Here is a 22,426-nt window from a genome sequence, read left to right on the forward strand (position 1 = left end):
TACGGAACCTAAGAATTGTACCCCCTACCCCATCGAAATAAATTCAACTATTTTCACACTAAATTCTAGTCATTTATCTACAATGTAGAAAACGTCCATAAATAGAACTGTGTGTTATAGTAAACTGAATAGTTAATTAATAAGATGTCCTTTTGCAAAGCAATATATAAATTAGTTTATGATGTCAATTTCATAGTCATAGCAAAACATTGGAAAACTGTTATATATATAAATTATCATTTTAATGACCTAAAGAAAAAAAACAAAGCGTTCACTTTTTATTTACAATGTAATAATTCTTTCCAAATTTATTTTGTGCAACAAGTTTTCTGACTTTCTATTTGTTTTCTTGCACTACCTTACCAATAGTTTTGTTTGGTATATTTTTTTTTTACAAATTAACTCACTGTGGGCCCAGATGACTAATGTTTAGAGATAGAGGTGAAGCACCATCGCAGATGGGTTTTATAAGATTAAAAAAAAAAATTTCGGAAGTCTATGCTCAACTTAGGTACGGTTTAATCAGATTTTAACTGATATTTGTCTGAAAATGGCTTTCGGGATCAAACTGACCTATTTTGGCTCTTTTGCCAAATGTTGAGAATCTGCCAAAATTTACTAAATTCAGAGGAATATGAAAACAGGCATAACTTCAGTTTTGGATTGAGATAAGGAATTGGTTGGGAACTTGTTAGAAGTGTATGACCAAGGAGAAAACAATGAAAGCATGGAACATCATCTGGGATTAAGGTGTTAGATTATATTTGGGCTTATAGTAAAAAAAATTGTTTATTTATATTGAAAATTACACAAGTAATGATAGAAATAGGGCAGAAAAATGCTCAGGTATCATGAGTGTATTATTTAACTTTCTCACTACCCAAAGTTAAGTTAATCAAGCAGAAGATCTTCAATGAGGCTTACATACCCCCTCTTGGGCATGGCAAACAACCGATTATATGAACATATGGTATGGTCAGTACCACTACATTGAGTACAGAAATTTTGTGGCTAACGTGTTGCAAGATTTTGAATGACAGACAGGATCCAATCATTCCAGTAGCTTTGCCATCACATTGGTTAGTTGATTCACTGAGTCAGTTTTCTTTTACAAAAACTGTAGATAATTACAAATGTCTTTGTTAGTTTCCAGGAATTCTTTTGACAAAATGGCCAGCTGCAAAAAAGAAAAACTGTGGTTCACAAAGTTCAAAGCTGGAGATTTTAACTTTAGATGGTAACCAAATCAAACCATTGAGAATGATTCTACTACATAACAGAAAGGCTTTATTTATCCATCATTTATGAGCATTTGATTAAATATTTAATGCCATATTTTTGAGGAGGGACTTTTCATTTCCTTTAAAATTTGGCACAAACTTTTAGGACAACCTAATATTTATTTATTGATCCTCTTTGTAAATCATATCTTATTTTAATTAATATTCTCATTTCAACTTTTAATAAAAATGACACGGAATAAAAATATTCCCCATTCTTTGGCAAAAGTTTGAATCCTGTTTGAGCATCATTCTTTCCATTGTTGATTTTCTACGATTTATATATTTATAATATTAAGAAAAATTCTGATTCCTTATTTTAAACCTAATGCTGTTTGATTCTGACTAGCAATTTCTTCCTTTTTATGGTTGTAGAATATTCTTTACACATTTTTTTACTTATTCTAGAAAGGAAATTTATTCGAGTGGAGCTATTTTCTGTTTCAAAACTCATCAGCTCCTTATGAAATTGAGAAAAAGAAATTCAACGTTTCTCTACATGTGTTTGACTTAGGATTAACAATTATTTATGGAAAAAAGTAGATATTTGTCTACTTGTTAACTTATGAAAACAGGAGGTACAATAATTTGTTCATAAATACTTTTTTAGTATGTTGTCTTTGTGAAATGCTACAAGAGGCCTTTGTTCATACTCTTAGAATTTTTATAGCTAGAGTAAGTTTACTTTTACTGTTTTTTTAAGTATATAAACCTGGTTACAATCTTTTATAACAATATCAACACATTCTTTTACACAAATGAATTGGTAGTACATATCTCTGTTGACAATGATGATTAAGCACAAAGGACTAGTTTTGATTTTTTACTCCTCATATATGGATCTCTATTACTGTTATGTGGTTAAAAGTGTAATAAAATAAGGAATTAGTGATTAATTTAAATATAATATTTACTTAACACACACGCACAAACACACACACACACACACACACAGAGAAAGCATTTAACAAATGAAAAACAAGAAAAAAACTCAAGCTGACAACAAACTCGGAAAACCTAGTGGCGAGAAGGTAGATGAGAATATTAGGACTTCAGAGTATGCTGAGTAGTTTAATTATTCCTATAAAGAAAATCTCAAAATTTAAAATAAAGAGAAATATATCATATCAAATTGCTTGGTGGAAGAGTGTCCTCCCTTGAAAAAGATTAAAGTATGGTTGTTATTGTTGTCCAACCCCCAACCTCCTCATATTACAAACGGCTTTCAGAATAAACACCTCCAACTCCTCATGGTAAGAAATGCTATTGGAATGCAGTAGGCAGTCTGGGTGGAGAGAGGTGAAAAAATCAAAACAAAAAACATCCATTTAGCCGTTGAAACTGTGGTAATGTTTGTTATATTATAAACCTTTTTTAAGAATTCAAAACACAACAACCATTGGTGTAAGCAACAGTCCGTTTTTTATTTCTCCTGTAGTTCTTGCTTATGGTAGATAGAGAGAGTGGGGGAGCGACAGAGAGAATTATCGTGGCGTCCATTTGGTTGACAATCAAATCTCTAACTGCAATCTTTTTCCTTCTGTGATTTTTTCCTGTCAATCTTTTCAAAACATCCACATAACCAGATTCCTTTCTGTTACATTTTTCATAACAATAACAAGGTTTGTTTATATTTGTGAGAAATATTGAAACAATTCCCGTTTAGCTTGTCAATTTCTGACATTTCATCCGCAGAAGTGTGCCACATTTTTATTCATGACCATACATATATGTATATACACCTATACACATATATATACTAGCATGTCAACCCGGCTTAGACCAGGTCATTCGTGTAACATGTTGACTGGTTACTTAGCGGCTTCCATGACTAAAAATACTAAGTTTTATTAAGAAGCAGAAATTTATTTAAGAATGAAAACATGGAATCCTATCCTAAGAAAATGACAGAAACTTCTTTCATGTATTTATCATTTATTGTTTTTTAATAATTACTTCAGTACTAATATTTCAACAACGTAGCAAAAAAAAAAAATAAAATAAGCACAAAATAAAAGAAAACACTCCAAAAACAAATGAAGGTTTATCGTTTCATTTCGATATAAACAAAAACAAATAAAAAGGGAGAAAAAATAATAAAACTGTTTGAATTCAATAAAAAAGTAACTGAGAAAAAACATGAAATGTTATACGTATTTATCGCAAGGTGTAACCCTGTTCAAATGTTAAAATTTCAAACAAAAAAATCAATCTGTTACATGAGGGCGAACGTGAAACCTGTAGGTTGCGATGCGAGACCCTGTTATCCACTGCTCGATCACGATAGCATCAAAATAATGCCATGTTTTTTTTAATTTAAACCAAATAACGTGGTAATGAAATGAGGTCAATCCATGTTGATGATTCTTTCTTTCTCTGTTGTTACGATTATATTATCTCTGTCTCTTTCTCTGTCTGTTTCTTTCTCTCTCTTTCTCATTTCAGCACAGTATTTGAATGTAAACAAAAAAGATATAACACACTCTCTCTCTCCTTCTAAACACATTGAGAGAGAGAGTGAGTGAGAAGCAAATACCTCCGTGCTGTTCAGTAATCACTTTATTTAATGTAAAATGCCATGTTGGATAACGGCTTCTATGTTTGTTTTAGTTTACAGAATTGTAATCTGAAATAAAGGATCGGTCTGATCTAAGCCAATCAGAATAGCAGGAATGTTATGAGGGAGAATTTATTTTTTGAATTGATGGACAGAAATTTAATGTTTGGGCTATTAGTTTATGAATCCGTTCTGAAGGGTGTAACCACAATATCTATACCATGTGTATAAATCCCTGCAGTGTTTATGGGGATAAGTATGAGGACTTTAGCAATGGGGTAAAAATTGGGGCTACTTCTTCCGTAGGTTAATGCGATAGTGCTGGTGTAGCTCCTCGGAAGAAATTTAGGATTATATTCAAACACCTGGATGTGTCAGAAAAGTCTTTATAAAGTTACATAAGATAAGTGGCTAATAGGCTAGACATAATAAATTTCTATATGGTATCTGTTGTTGTAAACCTAAGGTATTTTGGTCCAAAAGGTAAAAACTGCAGCATTTTTATTATATATAGGGATGAAGTTACTTTTTGTTACCAGGTTTTAAAAAGGATTCTTTTGGCTGCATTTATAACCTTGGAATCATGCCAGAACTGAATTCCGATTCATCATGTTGACAAACTAACAACTGCTGAGTTAGCACAGAAACATTTTTTATAGAAAGCATTACTCAGTATTAGAATATTCTAGAATCCTCTTGATCTTTCTAAATTTTTCTATTTCTTTTTCTCAGTTATTGTAGATTTTTGTCAAAATTTCTGAAATGACAGATACAACCTCTCTTTATATATGTAGGAAAGATAAATTTAACCTTCATAACAATTTTATTAAGTACATTCTTTTTTTATAATCGGTCCAGTCCATATATTTCATGTTTTTGTGCTTATTATTGTCTATAATGATTTCTTTTTTGTTAAAGTATGTAAAGTACCTTGTTAGTAATTTTCATGTTTTTGTCATCATATTTGCTTTGATCAAGGGGCTGACATTTTCTGGCAACTTGCAATTTCAGTCACCAAGTTTGTTAGTCCTGAGGATTGGTTTTATTTACATTCCACTACCTAAGATTCTTGTTGATCATCTGCAAGTAGAGGTAGGGAGTACTGGGTCGGGTCTTCAGATTTTGGTGGAGACACCCTCAGATCAAAATATGCACTAAACCTAGGTAAGAATCGAAAAAATTTTGAAAAAAAATCAGAATTCATCTGTTGGCGCCATTTTTTAGATTTTTAGGCTCCGGGGGCCCAAAAACACCCATTTACCCATCTTTGCAAAAGAAGGGATAAGAAATAGCAGTTGAAACTTAGATATTTTCACTTCTTTTGACTTGGTCAATGAATTAGGATAGGAATGACACAATGTATAGCTAAATTGAGTTTTATTTTAGCATATAAAAGTCATTTTTTAGTACAAAATCGTGATTTTAGCACAATTTTCACGGTGATTTACACCCTAGATGTCATTCATTTTGCGGAAAGAAATACCCTTAATCGTCCAGTGTTCCAAATCTGGTAAATTTTACATAAGAATGTTTCTTACAAAGCTTCATACAAAAATTGTGTTATTTAACTAGTTTCCCAAGGGGCTTGGGGACTAGTACTAGTAGAATCGAATGATTGATAACATTGCAGTGTTATCTGAGAAAGGAGTTGTTTTGTTTATTTGGTCAGTTCAAAATGAGACTCTGAAATGTAGAGTCTCCTTGCTATGTTATTTTTATCATAATCATAGCACACAGTTGAAATCTCCTTCTCCTTGGGTCCATTCATATTTTTATTTGGGTCCATTTTGAATATCCTGACACAGTTATAAAGCGATGAACGCAAGCAATTACACTACTAAATTGCTCATAAATTGTAAAAGTTGGCGTGGTCCGTGTGTTAGTTCTGAAGAATTGATGTCGGTGCTAAAAGATCATTCAGAATTACAAGAGAAGATTGTCATGACTGAGTTAGCATATTACAGAGACACCCACAAATCAGATGTAACTGCAAATCCTGAACTATTCAAACTCAACAAAATCATTCATGAAGAGCGGCTTATGAATCTTTGCGCACTCCTGGATGATTGCCCGGTATCCACAAGAATTCCTCTGCTCACTAATGATGATGCCCTAAAAGCCATCACTTGCATTCCACGAGTTGCAGAGGAAATAGTTGAGTTACCTTTAATCCTGAATGTGAATCAGATGTGTGTGGTGTTGTGGACAGTAAAGGGGGTGCCAACATGGTTTTTGGGGTACTGTACTAAAATCCTACACAACCAGAATACGAAATTGAACATTTGGAGCGTGTTTATGAAAGGAAGAACTTAAAATGGAGGTACCCAAACCCAGATGATAAGCAAACTATCGATGCAGATCAAATTGTCGAATGCGAAATCAACGGAGACTGGGATGTTCTTTCGGACCGAAACATGCAATTCACACTGCACAACCACAAAGAGATTGCAGCCAAGTTTGATGGATTATTGTAGTGCTTGTAGCGTATATCTGAGTCACTTTTGTTAAGTCTGTTAAGCACTTGGAAATCATAAAAGGACGGGATTATGTCGATTTCGGCCTATTTTCAGCAATTTTAGGTCCAATTTGGCCAAATTCACCCCTAAAATTGCCCTTAAAGACCCCAAGACCTGTCAATAATCATGGTTCTCTGCCTTATATGTGTGTCTGAAGTCATTCATATCCATTGGGAATGAACAAGGATCGATTAAGTGACCGAGAACAGGATTTTGGCAATTTTGGGTCAAAATTTGGTCTATTTCTCTTCAAAAAAAGGCCCAAAAAGATCTGAGACCTGTATATAATCGTACTCCAATGTCTATTTTAGGTATTTACAGCAATATATACCTTTATAAAGGTGGACGAGGATAATTTATGTGACCCAAGATGGTTTTTGTGATTTTTGCTTGTTTTTCGGCCAATTTATGGCCATTTTTTGACCGAAATTGACCAAGAATACCACAAAACCTGTTTAAATACATGACCCTGTGTCATTTGAAACTATTTATATCCATTAATGGGCATTGGAGATACACAAGAAGCAAATTTATGCCTAGAAATCACTCATATTGACATTTCGGACACATATTTCTTGAAAAACCAGCCCCAGATCTAAAAAATGCCGCCAACAGATGAAAAAAATTTTTTTTCAAATTTTTTTTCGATTTTGACCTAGATACACCTTATATTTTGATTTGAGGGGGTCCCCACCAGATTTTGAAGATGTGACCTTTTTTCGACCCAGTACTCCCTACCTCTACTGCAAGCAAGTTTTTTTCCTCCAATCTTCCATCTCAAGGTCTCTGCACTTTCTTATTCGACAGTTGCTTCTCTCAACATGACTGACAGATTGTCAGGCATATATCAAGCTTTTGATATGTTCAGCATCACCAACATGATACCAGATCTGATATGCTGGATGTAATCTGACTTGACATTGCTCTAACTATTATACTAGCAAGCAGACCTGATGTTGCCCGGGATTAAATGATGATCAACAAATGTTTCACACTCTCATATTTTTATTGTCATCAAAATTAGTGAAATTACCTATTTTTCAATGAATTCAATTGATTTGCTGCTCTAGTTTAGGACCCATCACTGTGCACTGGAAGGAAGCTTCACATGCTTCCCTTCAGTGACTTAGTCCACAATACATTGTAGTCTACATGAACTTACTGTTGATTTTATAAAATTATTTTTTAAATATAATGGCTTGTATTAAAGTTCAAAAAATGCAAAAGTCAAGTATCATGGTGCAATTGTGCTTTAAACAGAAATATTCATTTCAAGTGCACCCTTATCATATCGAAGAACCTAGTCGATTTTATATGTAGGGCCTTTGGCTTGTGTGGTAATAAAACTTTTCAAATACACTTCTGATAAGCTGTGTATGGTGTTAACGTTAGTCAAAATTGTCTGTACCTTCTTTTATCGGATTATTTCAATTATCGATACTTATTGAAGACATGCTAATACAAAACCTATCTAAGAACACTGTCAAGCACATAAAGTATGTTTATGTGAAATTTCATAAAAATTGGTCCAGCTGTTTTTGAGTCCATCGAAAACGAATTCACATACACACAAAGTTCCTTTTATATATTAGTAGAGATCTACTAGACAAACAAAAAAATGTCCCGATTGCTTGATCATGTGATGTGCATTCACTATAAAAAAAAACAATGTAATTACTCAAATAAAGAACATTAACTTTTCAATTCACTCTGTCATTTCAATGCATCTAAAAATCCTACATTTCACTTCTACGCATGCGTCATACGACGTCGTAAGCTGATTTACTTTAAATATTTGAAAAAGTGACACAATTTCGGCGATGTCATCTTAGCTCAGTTGCTTAGTGCTAGGCCTCATTATCTAAGCGTGTTGGGTTCGAATCGTGGTGTGAGATGTCTTTTTTTTTTCTTTTTTTTTTCTTTTTTTTTCAATTTTTAAAATTTTAATATTGAAGCAGAGTTATTTAAGCCATTTTTCACGTGTTTTTCAGATTTTTTAACGTTTGTTTTTCTGTTTTTTTTTTGTTTTTTTTTACTTCGCTTATTCTTAGGTTTTCATTAACACCCCCCCCCCTGCCAACCACACACACCCAAAAACACCCGGGCAACGCCGGATACCCCCCCCCTAGTCTATAATATAAATATCACCTGTCTGTTTAAATGTATGTATCTATGTATGTCTACCTAAAACTTTCGATAGAGGTGACCGATTTCCACAAGATCGGTATCGTTTTGAAGCTGGACCCTTCGGATGACAAATATCGAAAAATTGGCTAAAAACATTAATTCCTTCACCCTCAACTGGGCACTTTTCTACAGGGAGGGGTCACTTTTTTCGCCGATATTTTGGAAAGTCATCCCCTCTTTTCGATTTACTAGCCTTAATTTAAACCTTTATCATTTCCGGTTTGTCAATGGACACAACAGCAAAGATACGTTTTTTTTTTTTTTTTTTTTTCCACATTCTTTCCTCCTTTGTGGTACCTGCTCAACGCACACGTCAAAACACCCAGGCAACGCCTGGTACCCAGGCTAGTAAATTATAAGGCTAGTAGATAATTTTAATTGGAATTCTTTTTTGCATGCTGAAAATGTATGTTTCGTTTTGCTTTCAATATTTATTTTCAGACTTGGAAAGTTGTTTAATTTGTATGTTCTCATTTTCTTTTAGTGGTGATTTACGGCCCATCGACCAACTGATTGATAAGAAACCTCGTTTGATGATAGTAAATCCTTTAGCTCCGATCACATCAACTTCCACCACAAGTATTACATCTCCAACAACTGTAAGTGGAAATTCTCCAACGTCAATAGTTTCTTCACCAACAGATCTACATAAATCTTTTAAGGGCTTAACAAAAATGAGTAGACGTAAGTATATATATATATCTTTGTGTTCTGATGGTTTTCTTTATTAAGTCTTACAAATTCTTTATTATAAAAATAAATTTTAATTTAACCTTTGTACTATGTGTATGATCACATCTTGGGTGTCTGCGTAGTTCTCACCTCTGTGACTTACTAATATTTGTTTTTATTTTCTACTATTCAAATATTTGAAATCAGAAGTATCAATAGTGTTAATTAGTAAAATAATTTTTTTTAAAATTCTATTTAAAAAAGAATCTCATGAAATGTAATCTGTTTGAATGTATTTTTGATTCTAAAAAATCTTTTAATAGTTGAAAAAAAATACTTTGTGACTATTCTGAATTTAAAAGTAATTTAGAAACAATAAAAGTAACTTCTGGATTTAACATTCTTAGCAAACCCTTATGTATTAAAAGATTGAATCTTCTGGAAGTTTTTTGCATACAATGATTTTGTAAAACAACACTACTTTAATAATTATAAAAATATTTGTTTAATAACTTCACAATGGAGCAATACAATAATAATTAAATTTAATTTTCAGAATTCTATATTAAAAGGAAATCAAAACAAAAAGTAGACAATCTCTCTCATAATATTGTGTCTGTATAGCTATTTCATGATAAACACTTTATCTTAAATTGCCTACAATTATTTAATGTTACTTTATTTCCTAATGAAATTATGGATGTTATCATGCTGTGAACTGTTTGTCTTTTAACAATAAAAATACTTGATCATTTTTTTTTCCAAAAGATAGCGTTCCTGTGATCACATGTTCATATGAGTCTGATTCTATAAGATGTGAATCTCGGAGGGGGGGGGGGGGTAATTAAGCTAATCGAGCAGCATGTGTGCCGTTGTTTTAATTTCCAAGAAAATGTTTCAAAATCCAAGATCAATCAGTATCAGTTGAATAGTTCTGTTTGCCTAGTTATGTTCAATCACATTTAAAAGTTTGAGAAATGATGTGCTTATTTTTTTAGTCTTTTATATGGTGGCTCCCTCAGTCTTGACACACTATGGATACCCACTGTAAAGGTGCTCGTGCATGGAATTTTTGTGGCAAAAGTTGCGCAGTCTCCAACCACAGCTCTCCTGAGTCAACACTGTAAAATACCAGTGGCAAGTCAGTTCAGGATGACTGGAAACAATACTGAGATAAGTGGAGAGCACATACAGTGCCTAGAATTCTCAATGGTCATCCATATGGTACTAGCCAGGCTCAACATTGCTTAATTTGGTAATCTGACGAGAACCAGTGTGTCAACATCATTATGCTGTGTACCCCTCTTTTATATACATACATTTGTAACGTTGTAAGGGCCCTTATCAATGGAAGTCAAAATTATTCATAGTCAGCAGGGAAAATTTCTAGTGTTCTGGATTCCATGATGTGTAAATTTGATAGAATTGCTGTATGCACCATGTTGCATAAAGATTCTTTGATCAACCGGTTAGTTCAGCGTTTTTCATGGAAGATTCTCACCCATCCGGCCAGTGTGCCGTTCATGGAAGATCCTCGCCTAATGGATGGATGTTTTGCTATTTTCGGTGAGAAGACAGAGATAGAAGCAAAGCAAAACAGAACTGATGCTCTCTGTTAGCCGCACTATATGTAAAATAATAACACAAGCCATTCTTTTGATCTTTCAGACATATTTTAAACAATGTCACAGTGTTCAGGTCTGTGAAACCATCAACAATAGATAGCAAGAAAGAAAAACAATAAAAAAAAGTAGGACAGATGTACCAACGTATTAACTCTGTATGTTTAGTGGCGGTGCTGTTAATTTTTCTCCCTATTCGTTTTTTCTTTTTTTTTTTCTCCTCAGACAGATGGGTGGGGTTGTTCACTCCAATGCGTTATCATGAAATCAGGTTTCAACTTAAACTTTTTAAAAGCTTTTTTTTGGTGGGTGGGGGGGGGTTATTGGCTAGATTGGTGCATTCCCACTTTCTAATGTTCTTTTACAATATGTCAGTGAAATATCTCTGTTATTTCGAGTTAGAACAATAGTTTTCGTCATTGCTATTTTTCTAGAGTTTTCATGAATCTTTAAATATCTGAAAGAGTCTTTATCTGTACATCTTCAGCAGAACTGATCTGCTATGCTGAACCAAACTCTGTCGAGTTTGTCTTGAGTTATCGAACTGAACTCAACCGATCTCAAAGACAAACTGACGAAAACCAGCTGTGTAGTGCCATTTATACGCAGGGTATGGTTGGTTATGGGTGTGATTTCCCTTCCATCTACCAATTAATTCATGCCACATCAATTCTCGCTGAAAGATAATTGGTCAATCATTTATGCTAGACTGACATGACTCAGACTTTTCAAAGGACAGATATAATTTCATATCCTGAGCACTTAGTCAACTCTCTTGAGTTGATCTTTTCCTTTTATCATCAATCAGAATCTTAAAGTAAATTGACATTTTCCACTTACTGAAAATCAATCTCAACCAAAACAATTATTTCTCATTCTCGCCTGATCAGTGCGTTCAATCTATTACTCAGCTAAACACACATATACATCCGCCTTATGTCTACTAGTGGATGTATCTAATGTAATCGGGTTCCTTAACTATTCTAACAATTGGCTGAGGGCTACAGTCCCACCTTGCTTGACCTACCTGAATCTTCTAAGACTAACTACACCAGTAAGACATTGGGGGTCTGTTTAAGTGACAGTGTTACAACATTGCAATGATTACATCTAATATAAAATTAAATTAACCAAATTTTAGTAGTAGCATTTACACTGACTTTGATTCTAACTAACCCATTTTTATTTGTTATTCGGGAAGAATATTCCTGAAAATAAAATTGCATATATTTCATTTTTTAAAGTAATTTGTGTGTGTGTGTGTTTATATATATATATATATATATATATATATATATAAATAAACACAATATGGTTTCCGCCCTGCAAGATCTACCGCAGATGTGTTGACGGTTATATCCCACAGGATTAGTGAATCTCTTGACAAAGGCTTCCTTTCTAGGGCAATTGCTCTTGATATATCAAAGGCCTTCGACAAGGTATGGCATAAGGGTCTACGTCACAAGATTTCCAGCTACGGTATAACTGGAAATGTTTTCTCAATCATTAAATCATTTCTCTCCGATAGGCTCATAAGAGTAGTGGTAGATGGACAAAAATCGGAGGCCTGCAATATAAATGCTGGAGTCCCTCAGGGGTCAATCCTAGGCCCAACTCTCTTCCTGATCTACATCAATGACCTCCCTAAACACATACTTAAATCATTCGTTGACATCTATGCTGATGACACGACCATCTACAGCAACATATCCAAGGCTGTAAATGACAAAGTTCTCTCTGATTCTCTCTCCTCTGATCTCGAGTGCATGGTTCAGTAGGGGAAGATGTGGCTGTATCCTTTAATGCATCCAAAACCAAACTCCTATCCTTACATCATCAACGCTCTGATCCCCATCTGGCATCAATTGTGATAGATGGCTCTCGTCTGGGTGAGGCCCCGTGTTTTGACAAGCTTCTGGGTTTGATCTTTACTCCTGATCTGAAATGGAACACGTACATCAAGTCTGTTGCCAAGGTCGCTGGAAAGATGGTGGGATCCTTCTACCGCTCCAGAAGATATCTCACTACTGATGCAATTCTCTATCTATATAAAAGCCAAGTACGTCCAAGGATGGAATACTGTTGCCATATCTGGGCAGGAGCTGCAAAAAACAGCCTATCATGCCTTGACAGAGTATAAAATAAACTTTGTGGCTTAGTGGGGGATGCCCTTTTCTCTACCCTGCAACCTCTCTCCCACAGAAGAGACGTTGTGAGCCCATCCTTGTTTTATCGTTATTTCCATGGCAGGTGCTCGTCTGAACTCCAATCTCTGGTCCCCCCTCGCCAATCTTTCATGAAAAACACCCGTCTAGCTGAATCCACTGTGAAAAATTTCCGCCACTCTTTATTGTTGCCTAAATCAAAACGTGGATTCCATGAACAAAGATTCTTTCTTAGAACTGCACGCCTGTGGAACTCTGTTCTGTCTGCCTGCTTCCCATCAGACTACAATTTGGATGTGTTCAAGTCCAATGTTAACAAATTCCTAATGAACTGCCCCCTTAAGTAAACACTTCATCAAATCTCCACACTAACGTAATGTACTTGCAATAACCCTTATTCCTGAGTGGCTTCCGGGCCTTGATAAGTGGTGATCACTGTGTAAAAAAAAAAAATATATATATATATATATATATATATATACACACACTTTCCCAAAATACTATACTGGAAATACTCTCTTTACTTTGCTATGTTTTTAATATTGGGAATTTATTTTCTACCATATGTTATGTATTAAACTGCTGTTTGTTGTTCATGCTATTGTTTACATGGGTAATATTACTAAATAATCTATCTATTTTGTCCACATATAAGCAAAGAATACCACAAAGTGAAAAATTGTACAAACCTCAGTTTTCACTTTGTTGTAATCTTTGTTTATATCCAGCCCTGTGGATGAAATAGATTGTTTAATGATATTATCTGTGCAAACAATAGCAGTAATACAAAAAGCTGGTTTATATATATATAACTGTGTGTTCTATAAAAAATAGTTTTAGAATTTACATAACATCTAAAAAGGTATTTTTATATAAATTTAACTGGGAAAGATAATAGAAGTATTTCTGAATCTCTTTAGTGCAGCTCCAAGAGGCCTATGGAGCAAATTTTTTTTCAGGGGAAAGGTCGAAAAATACTGTAATTTCAATGTATTGCTTTCTAGATAGAGCAATCCTACATAGAGTAGGTGATTTTAACACCACGTCACCTGGGAGAAAATTTTCACTGTATAACAAAATCCGTATTCAGTATCTTAGATAGAATAAGTGTGTGCAATAGTATTGGATTTTCAAGAAGAGGAAAGTAAGAAACTTGACTTTGCCTTGGAATACACTAAGTTAAATGTAGGTTTCATTATATTATTAAGAGGGAGGGGGGATAAAAAATTTGTTGTTGCCTAGGAATATAATATATAATAAAATATAGATTTCATTATATTTTTGAGGAAATGAGTGGGGAAGCAATAACTTTAAAATGGAAAGCTCGGGTGAATGACTTGGATTTTTTTTTTTTTACATAGGAGTCACCACTTATGAAGGCGCAGAGGCAAAGGGTTAAAGAATGTACAGTAGTCAATGGGACAATATTATAGTCATCGTTAGAAGTGTAAATTTGGTAAATTAGATTACTTAAGGAGAACAGCTCATCAAGAACTTGTTTACGTTGGACTTGAAGATGACCTTATTGTAGTCAGCTGGAAAGCAGCTAAATGGAAGACAGTTCCACAGGCATGCAGTTCTAAGAAAGAAGCTTTGTTCATAGAATCTACATTTAGGTTTAGGCACAGATAAAGAGTGGGGGGGAAATTATTGATAGTGTTTTCAGTTAGACGAGTGTTTCTCGTGAAAGTTTGGCAAAGGAGAACCATAGATTGGAGCTCAGATAAGCACTTGCCATAAAAATAACAATAAAGCAGAGACATGCTCGCAATGTCTCTTCTGTGAGAAAGAGGTTGCAGGGAAGAGGGCATCCCCCTACTAGGCTATGAAGCCTATTTTGAACAATGTCAAGACAGAATAAGGTCTTTCTAGCAGCTCCTGCCTAGATATAGCAACAATACTCCATCCTTAGACGTACCTGGTTCTTATATAGGCAGAGAATTGCATCAGCAGTGAGATATCTACTGGATCGATAGAAGGATCCCACCATTTTTACAGCGACGTTGGCAAAGGATTTGATGTACGTGTTTCATTTTAGATTAGGAGCAAAGGTCAAGCCCAGAAGCTTGTCAAAACATGGAGCCTCCCCAAGACAAGAGCCATTCATTTCAATTGATACCAGATGGGTATCAGTGTTAATGATGAAAAGATAGAAGCTTGGTTTTAGATGCATTAAAAGTAACCAATCATTTCTTTCCCCATTGTACAACGTGATCAAGATCAGAGGAGAGAGAATCTGAGAGAACTGGGTTGTTTATGGCCTTTGATGTGCTGCTATAGATGGTAGTGTCATCAGCATAAATGTCTATGAATGATGTAAGGATGTGATTTGATGTAGATCAGGAAGAGAGTTGGACCTAGGATAGACCTCTAAGGGACTCCAGCATTAATACTTCTGATTTCTGCCTATCAACCACTACTCTTAAGAACCTATCATAGAGAAATGATTTAATAATTGAGAAGACATTTCCAGCTATACTATAGCTGGAAATGTCTTGTGAAGTAGACCTTTATACCATACCCTATCAAAGGCCTTTGATATGTCCAGGGTAATTGCCTTAGATTTTTATTATTTTCAATATATTAAAGCAAGAGAAAGGAATGAGCTGGGTAGAGGTAAAAGAGAGGTGAATGGAAGATGTGTGGAAAATTGGGAAAAAGAGAAAAATAGTGATAATTTTAATATAAAGATGTTGCACACACTTTTTAACCTAGTCCCAGGCAACATGCTAGTTGTTGCTAGTAATATATAAATAAACTTAAAAGAAATATTTGAATGTGATTTTGCAGATATGTATGATTTATGTAAAAATATTTTCTTACAAAATAATACAAGTACAAATACCTTCAGGCAACACTGAATCGGACAATTAGTATAAAATATTTTGTTCTCTCCAATTTTACTTAAATTTACTTAAATTAAACTTTACTCCAGATTAATGTGGGTTGAAAGTGACATTTTCTTATTAGACAATTTACTCAGATTTAACCCTCAGATTACCTACAACTGACTTTGTCAGTTTATTACTGCCCCACAAATATTTGAAACAAAAATCTTAAATAATAAACAATTTCTAATTTTGTTACGAACACAAAACAAAAATGTTTGCATTTATCCATATAGACATTACCATTTTGTTATTCATATTATTTGGATTTTTTGGACTACTGCTTTCATCTTGAGTATCATTTTCATAGCATTTTCGTCAATTTAACCTCTGGCCATATTCAAATATATCTTGCCAAACTCTGAGAATGTTTCTGTCGAACTAAGGAATCGGTATGGAATTTCGAATAGAACCCTTTATTTGATCCACAGGGATAGCATGTCAGTAATGACTTCGTAGAAGTCCTACGCAATTCGTAATTTTATTTTGATTGTTGCTTGCACTGAGTATTGAACTTTCAACCTCCAGAAGCAAGAACCAAATAAAGGGTTCCATTCGAAATTTCTTGCAGATTCCTGAGTTCAACAAAGATTACTGCACTTGACAAGATACATCCGAAGAAGGTTGGAGGTTTAATCAACCGAAACATTATGGAAATAACACTGAAGATTAGAGTAGTAGTGTTAAAGAATCCAAATAATACGAATAATCAACTCTCATCTCAAAATTCACAAAATTCAGAATCTTAAAATATTTAGTTTTGATATAAATTTATCTATCTTTTAAATTTGTACTAAAAGAAAGAAGAAATCAATTTGCCTGGGCAATCGCATGTGGTTCCGTCCCGTTAAAGAAAAAGATGAAAAAGAAAATTTGAACATGATTGCTAAACATTGGTTCACAACTAAGAGATGCATAAAAAGATAAATTGCTGCTATTATGTAAAGTTGAATTAACTTGAAATAATGTCTTCATTTCACTATTAATTCAATAAATAATTTCAACTTTTGCATTTAATTTTGTACAAGTCAATATTTCTTTTCTTTCCAGAATCTTCCATCCATGAAATTCATGATAGTAGTGGTTTCATGGAAGCTCTTACGAGTGCAGGTCCTGTTGTTGGTATGTTAAGGCGGAAAAAGAAACATACAGTTGGTGGAAAGGGCAATAGTCCGACGTCTGGATATAATCGGTTACCACAAATGCCATCGGTAAGGTTAACTTGTTTAATATATAATGTAAAGTCCGTTAAATGCTAAATGACATTTCTTATATAATATTTCATTCATTTTTGCTAGTTATTTATAGTAAACATTAGACCATGTTCTTAAATGTATTTAGAATCAATTTTATTAAAAACATACTTAGTCCTAATGAATATTTTTGCTTAGTGATATTCAAAGGCAGTAGAAGTTTTTACTCTCTTAGAAAAAAATACTGCTCCTACTACTCATTAAGAACCCAATTTTTTTTACTAACAAACACTGTTATTAATACACCCTTATTTAAATAATGTAGCGATATCAAAATGTTTTTTACAATGTTATAAAAAAATAATCATGTTATTTAATTTAAATATATATAAGAATTTCTATTCCCTAAAAATGGACAATATTTGCCAAAAATAAGGATTTAAGGTATACCAGAAGTTTTTACATTTTTTTGAAAAATTAAAGTTGTTAGAAATACAAAAGAAACAATGGCTAAATTCAAACGTCAAAATGCTGTAGGAACAAATCAAACAAATTAACTCGGCGTATTAATATATTGAAGTTTTGTTATTTCGTTGCTTTTAATAAGTGTAGAAATTATGTGCGTAAATATCAAAATGGTACATTATCAGCTTAGTGTAGCTGAGTAGACTCACAACCATTTCCTGCCCAATTCTGATATCATGCGGCATCATGAAACGACTAAATTACATAAAACTTAATTTTTAACCAGACAGCTGTTTCTTCATTGTGGCTACAAATGCTGAATGTTTTCAAGGTTTGAAACAAGATCACTTGCAAATTGTGATGAGCTATCTTGTCTTTTACTCTTAAACTCAATCCGAATGCGGCGGAAATTATAATGCTTATATATTTTTATATTCACATTACTAACTGCCGAGAGTGCTCAATATTTTGTGAAGAACTATGCCTTGTTCCAACTGTTTGTTATATTGAAGTATTTCGTTTGCTGAATGTTGTTTATATTTATTTTGTTGTTTTAGTTTTATCGAGACACTTTAGAAGCTCATGATGATAACCGGTTAGAAGAAGATCATTCTCCTACAGATGACAAAAATGGTGATTCGAATGATGTGGAAATGAAAGAAAAATTGGATGAAGGTAAGGGGACAAGAGTTTTTATCAGGTTGGGACAAAAGTTATACCCATATTTTTTTTATTGATCTGCAGAAAAGAAATAATTTCTATTTGGATGATTGTTCTTGTATATTATTTTCACAATGTTTTATTCGATGTAACTTGTTTTGAATTTGGGAGTTTTTATGTCTTACTCGAGAAACTATATTGTAATTGTAAACATGCACTAAAACCAAACTAATTTTAAACTTCCTTTTTTTTTTTTTTTAAGTAAATCTTAATCCACACTAACAATTTTGAAAACTTCTAAAGAGATGGTAATCTGTTAGTGCTAGGTGTGCAGAACATGATCGGTGATGCATAATTTGTCTTGTTTTGGTCTTTTATTTAATCTGAAATCCAATGGTATAATGAAGTATGAGAATATACAGAGCCCATCTTCTAATCTGTAACAATTTACAAAGCTGATGAATAGTGTATGACTCCCATTGAAATCTGCACATAATTTCCAGGTTGCTGTTGACAGTGGCTTCTAATGCATCTTAAGTTAACTCTTCATTACTAGGACCTGCTTTTAAAGATTTTAAACACAGCATGGCCATATAGTCTGTTGGCATTATTTGTTAAATTAAGTCTTGTGGAAGTTAGGAGAAGTGGATGACTTTGTGTAACAGTGTTGACGCGCATGCAAATCACCAAGCCATATGTGAGATGACATCACTGCGAGGAAGAAGGAAAGAAAAAGATTATCAAAATTGAAAAATGTAAACCTTTGATGTGAGAAAAGACAGACGTTTTACACAAGTGGGTTGAGAGTAACAGGAAAAGATGTCCTAAACATGGTCGAACAAAGACAGAGACATGTTCAACACAAGTATTTTTGAACAAGAGACAAGATGTTATTCTGGAAAGTACCTGTAAATAAATGTCTGTTCTTTCACAAAAAGAAAGAGAATTGAATTCTTATCTTTGTTTCCTTGAGACTAACTTTATACCACTTATGTGTCGAGTGTTTTACATGAAATGACACCATTAAAAACAAGTGAACTGCATTACATTTGGTATGTTCTTGGTTAGAGATAAGTGTTTTTTGATGAAGTATTTCAGGTTATCCTTATTATTATTATTGTCATTTGATTCTGATCATTTTTAGTAATAATAGGTTCTAAATCGTTCCCAGTTAGCCTAGTGCTAAATATAATTCAGTTGTTGAATGTTAAACATGAAACAAGTAGATAATCTTATGATTCATAATGAAGACTACTTATCAAATGGTCCTGATGAATATAAAGGAGATTATATTATGTTCCCTTGTTGATGAATTGGACAATCACTTGGTCAACAGTGAAAAGTGGAATCTCTATTTTTGCAAGGATTTGACATGGTTCCTCAGAAATTTTAAGAATTTTAATGCTTTTTTGGTTTGGTTGTTTTGTTTTATGGGATGTCCACCCTTTTCAAGTTATTTCATACCCAATCTGGTATTTTTGGTGAAAGTTTTTATGTTTCAAGTTCTTTAAATATTTATTCATGGTGTTAGGTTTGATAGTTTTGGAGAGAAAAATTGTTGTTTTTGGCTTTGCAAAACAATTACTGCAGTGGTTTGTGCATTTAAGTCAAGAAACCAACATCTTCAGACTGCCTGGTCTTCTTTGCTATACATAAATGGTTATATGCAATAGATATATATATATATTGTTATCTGAAACAAAAAATGTCAATTTGTTTAAAATTTTGGTGTTTCAAACTTATACTGCTGCTTTATGTGACTCTGAGTGCTGGCCATTGACGAAAGAGCAGAAACTTTAAACATGTATGAATTATTTTTGTGAGATCTATTTTTTTATTAAATGTTAGGCGGAATTGAACTCTGACCTCACTGATCAAAACACTCTTGTTTACAACCCCTCTCCCCCTGCCTTCTCCTCAAAACAAAACAATTTTGATTATATTCATTTCTTTTTCCTATCTACCCTAGTGAATGTATCCGAAGGTGAAAATCTTGTTCCTGGGGAAACGTCAGAACCAGCAGCTGATACCAGTGGAGCCTCAGGGCAAGTCCTGCTGGTGCGTAAGAAGTTCAAAAAGAAAGTTACGTGGGCAGATGAGGGTCGGAATGATGAATCTTATTTACGGCAAACGTTTTATTTTGAACTTGATGAGACAGAACGAGGTATGAAAATATTTAATTTTTTTTTTTTATTACAAAGTTTTTATTACATTAGAATTTGAAATATTTCCATTTGAAATTTTAATTTCTGTATCTTCTGCTTTATAACAAGGTTTCCCAAACTTCAGGACACCATGGAGCGCCTGAGCAGGGCAAATGTTTTTCATGGATCACTAACAAGATAACTTCTTAAAATAAATATGAAAAACATTAATTTAAAATTTTAACTTAGATATGGTTATTAGTTGTTCCTGTTTGTGATTTTACTATATTTTCATATTTACAACAAATTTTCTTTTTTGATTAATCAAAAATTGTATTTTTTGTTAATTTATTTTTATTTACTTTTTCATGAACAACCCTGAAACTCTTTACACCTATAATTACGTATCATATCTAATTCCAGTGAAAAAGATCAATAATTAAATGTCTGCAACCATTTCATTTTTTCATATAAAGTATTTGGTCCTCTTTAAGAAATGGCTTCTGGATCCCCTCAGATTCACTCACAGAGGCCCAAGGGTCCGTGGAGCTCACTTTGGGAAACTCTTTCACAAAATCCTTACATAACTTTATAAGGTTATGTAGGATGATTTTGGATTATTGGCTATCCAATGGCGTTATTTGTTAATTCCATGTTTCTGTGGACAAAAGAAATTCAGAATCATGAATAGAATTAAGATGTTTTCTTTGAATACAAAAAATGGTAATTCTTTTTTTTTTTTCTCCCCTAGAAAATGTTAATCGGCCGAAAGACTTTGATGCAATGAAGAAAGAAGAAATGCTGATGGATCGCCGGGTAAGAGAAGAGACTTCATCTTCGTTGTCATCTGCGAAAGAAAAAAACAAATGTAGGGATTGAGGGTGAAAAAAGTAGATAAACATGCACTGTTTTTTTTCTTTTAAGACTTTTAGTTTTATTTAAAAAGTATTTATCGTTATGACATGTTTAAGAATAAATCAAGTCATCATGTAAAAAAATAAAATAAATTAATGCTGTATGCATAAGGAAAAACATTGCTAAACAGACTTAATCAATATTTTGAGAATATTATTGAATTTGGGAATTTTTAACCAATAATACTGTTGACTATTGTTAAAAATACCTCTGAATTTAAAACTAATACCAAATTAAAAATAAAATCTTAATTGTATACATTCAAATATATTCTAATTAAATAAGCACTTCCTTTTCATTACAACAAAATAGGAGTACTTAAGTTAATGAATCCTTTTTATAATCTTCATTAATACAGAAATTAAGGCATGATAATGCTTCAATTTCTTTATAATGTTAAAAGTAAAATTGATTTTTTGACATTTTGGGCTCCCATAGAAATTCTGTGCATCACTTGTCATTTGTTTTGATGAAGCGAATGTCGGTTTCTGTTACTAAACTCTCACGTTTTCGAGGATAATTAAGCATTTTTTTAGGAAAAGTAAGCTGTGTTTTTTTTTGTTTTTTTTAATTCAGTATTTTAAGACTTTACTAATAGTCTTTGAAATAGTTCCAGAAAATTATCTTTTAAGGAATTTTTACAATTCATTTAACTTTCAAATTTTTGTAGCTGTCATGAAAATATTTTTCATTATAAATTTATTTTTCACATGTAAAAATACATTTTTTCCTTTTAGAGATTAATCTTTCAAACAGAATCAAAAAGTAATCAGCAGCCTCAGGAGTTGATCCTTGAATCACTATTATTCCTGGTATTCATAAACGACCTCCCTGATAACATTGTGTCCAAGATGAATATATTTGCCAATGATACAGTGCTCTATAACAGGCATGAAGGAAAAGCTGATGTATACATATCTAAGGCAATGGCAGGAATATTAAAATAACCTCCAAACTGTAGTGTAATGGGGCTTTAAATGGATGGTAACATTTAATGCTACGAAGACAAAGCTGTTTTCCTTTAATAATTACAATAAGCCTTCCCAATCACTGATAGCTATGACTAATAACACCCCTACCTGAGAGTTCTTCCTTCAAACTCCTCGGCTTAACACTCACAGGCCATATGAACTGGAACGAATACATTGAGGATTTTGTGAAG

General features: G+C 33.2%; 1 protein-coding gene across 6 annotated transcripts in view; it reads left to right on the forward strand.

Moving 5' to 3' along the window:
- The window catches only part of LOC145247409 (serine/threonine-protein phosphatase 1 regulatory subunit 10-like), a 138,307-nt gene that overhangs the window by 89,903 nt on the left and 25,978 nt on the right, over positions 1-22,426 (forward strand). For all 6 annotated transcript variants that reach the window (XM_080109116.1, XM_080109120.1, XM_080109118.1 and 3 more), the window contains 5 exons: positions 9,025-9,224; positions 16,938-17,098; positions 18,103-18,220; positions 20,175-20,369; positions 21,101-21,165. In XM_080109116.1, coding sequence (XP_079965242.1) covers positions 9,025-9,224; positions 16,938-17,098; positions 18,103-18,220; positions 20,175-20,369; positions 21,101-21,165 — 739 coding nt within the window. The remainder of the gene's footprint in view (positions 1-9,024; positions 9,225-16,937; positions 17,099-18,102; positions 18,221-20,174; positions 20,370-21,100; positions 21,166-22,426) is intronic.

The sequence above is a fragment of the Euprymna scolopes genome, chromosome 25 (genome assembly GCF_053919585.1).
Source record: "Euprymna scolopes isolate OS-2025 chromosome 25, ASM5391958v1, whole genome shotgun sequence".
NCBI lineage: Eukaryota > Metazoa > Mollusca > Cephalopoda > Sepiida > Sepiolidae > Euprymna > Euprymna scolopes.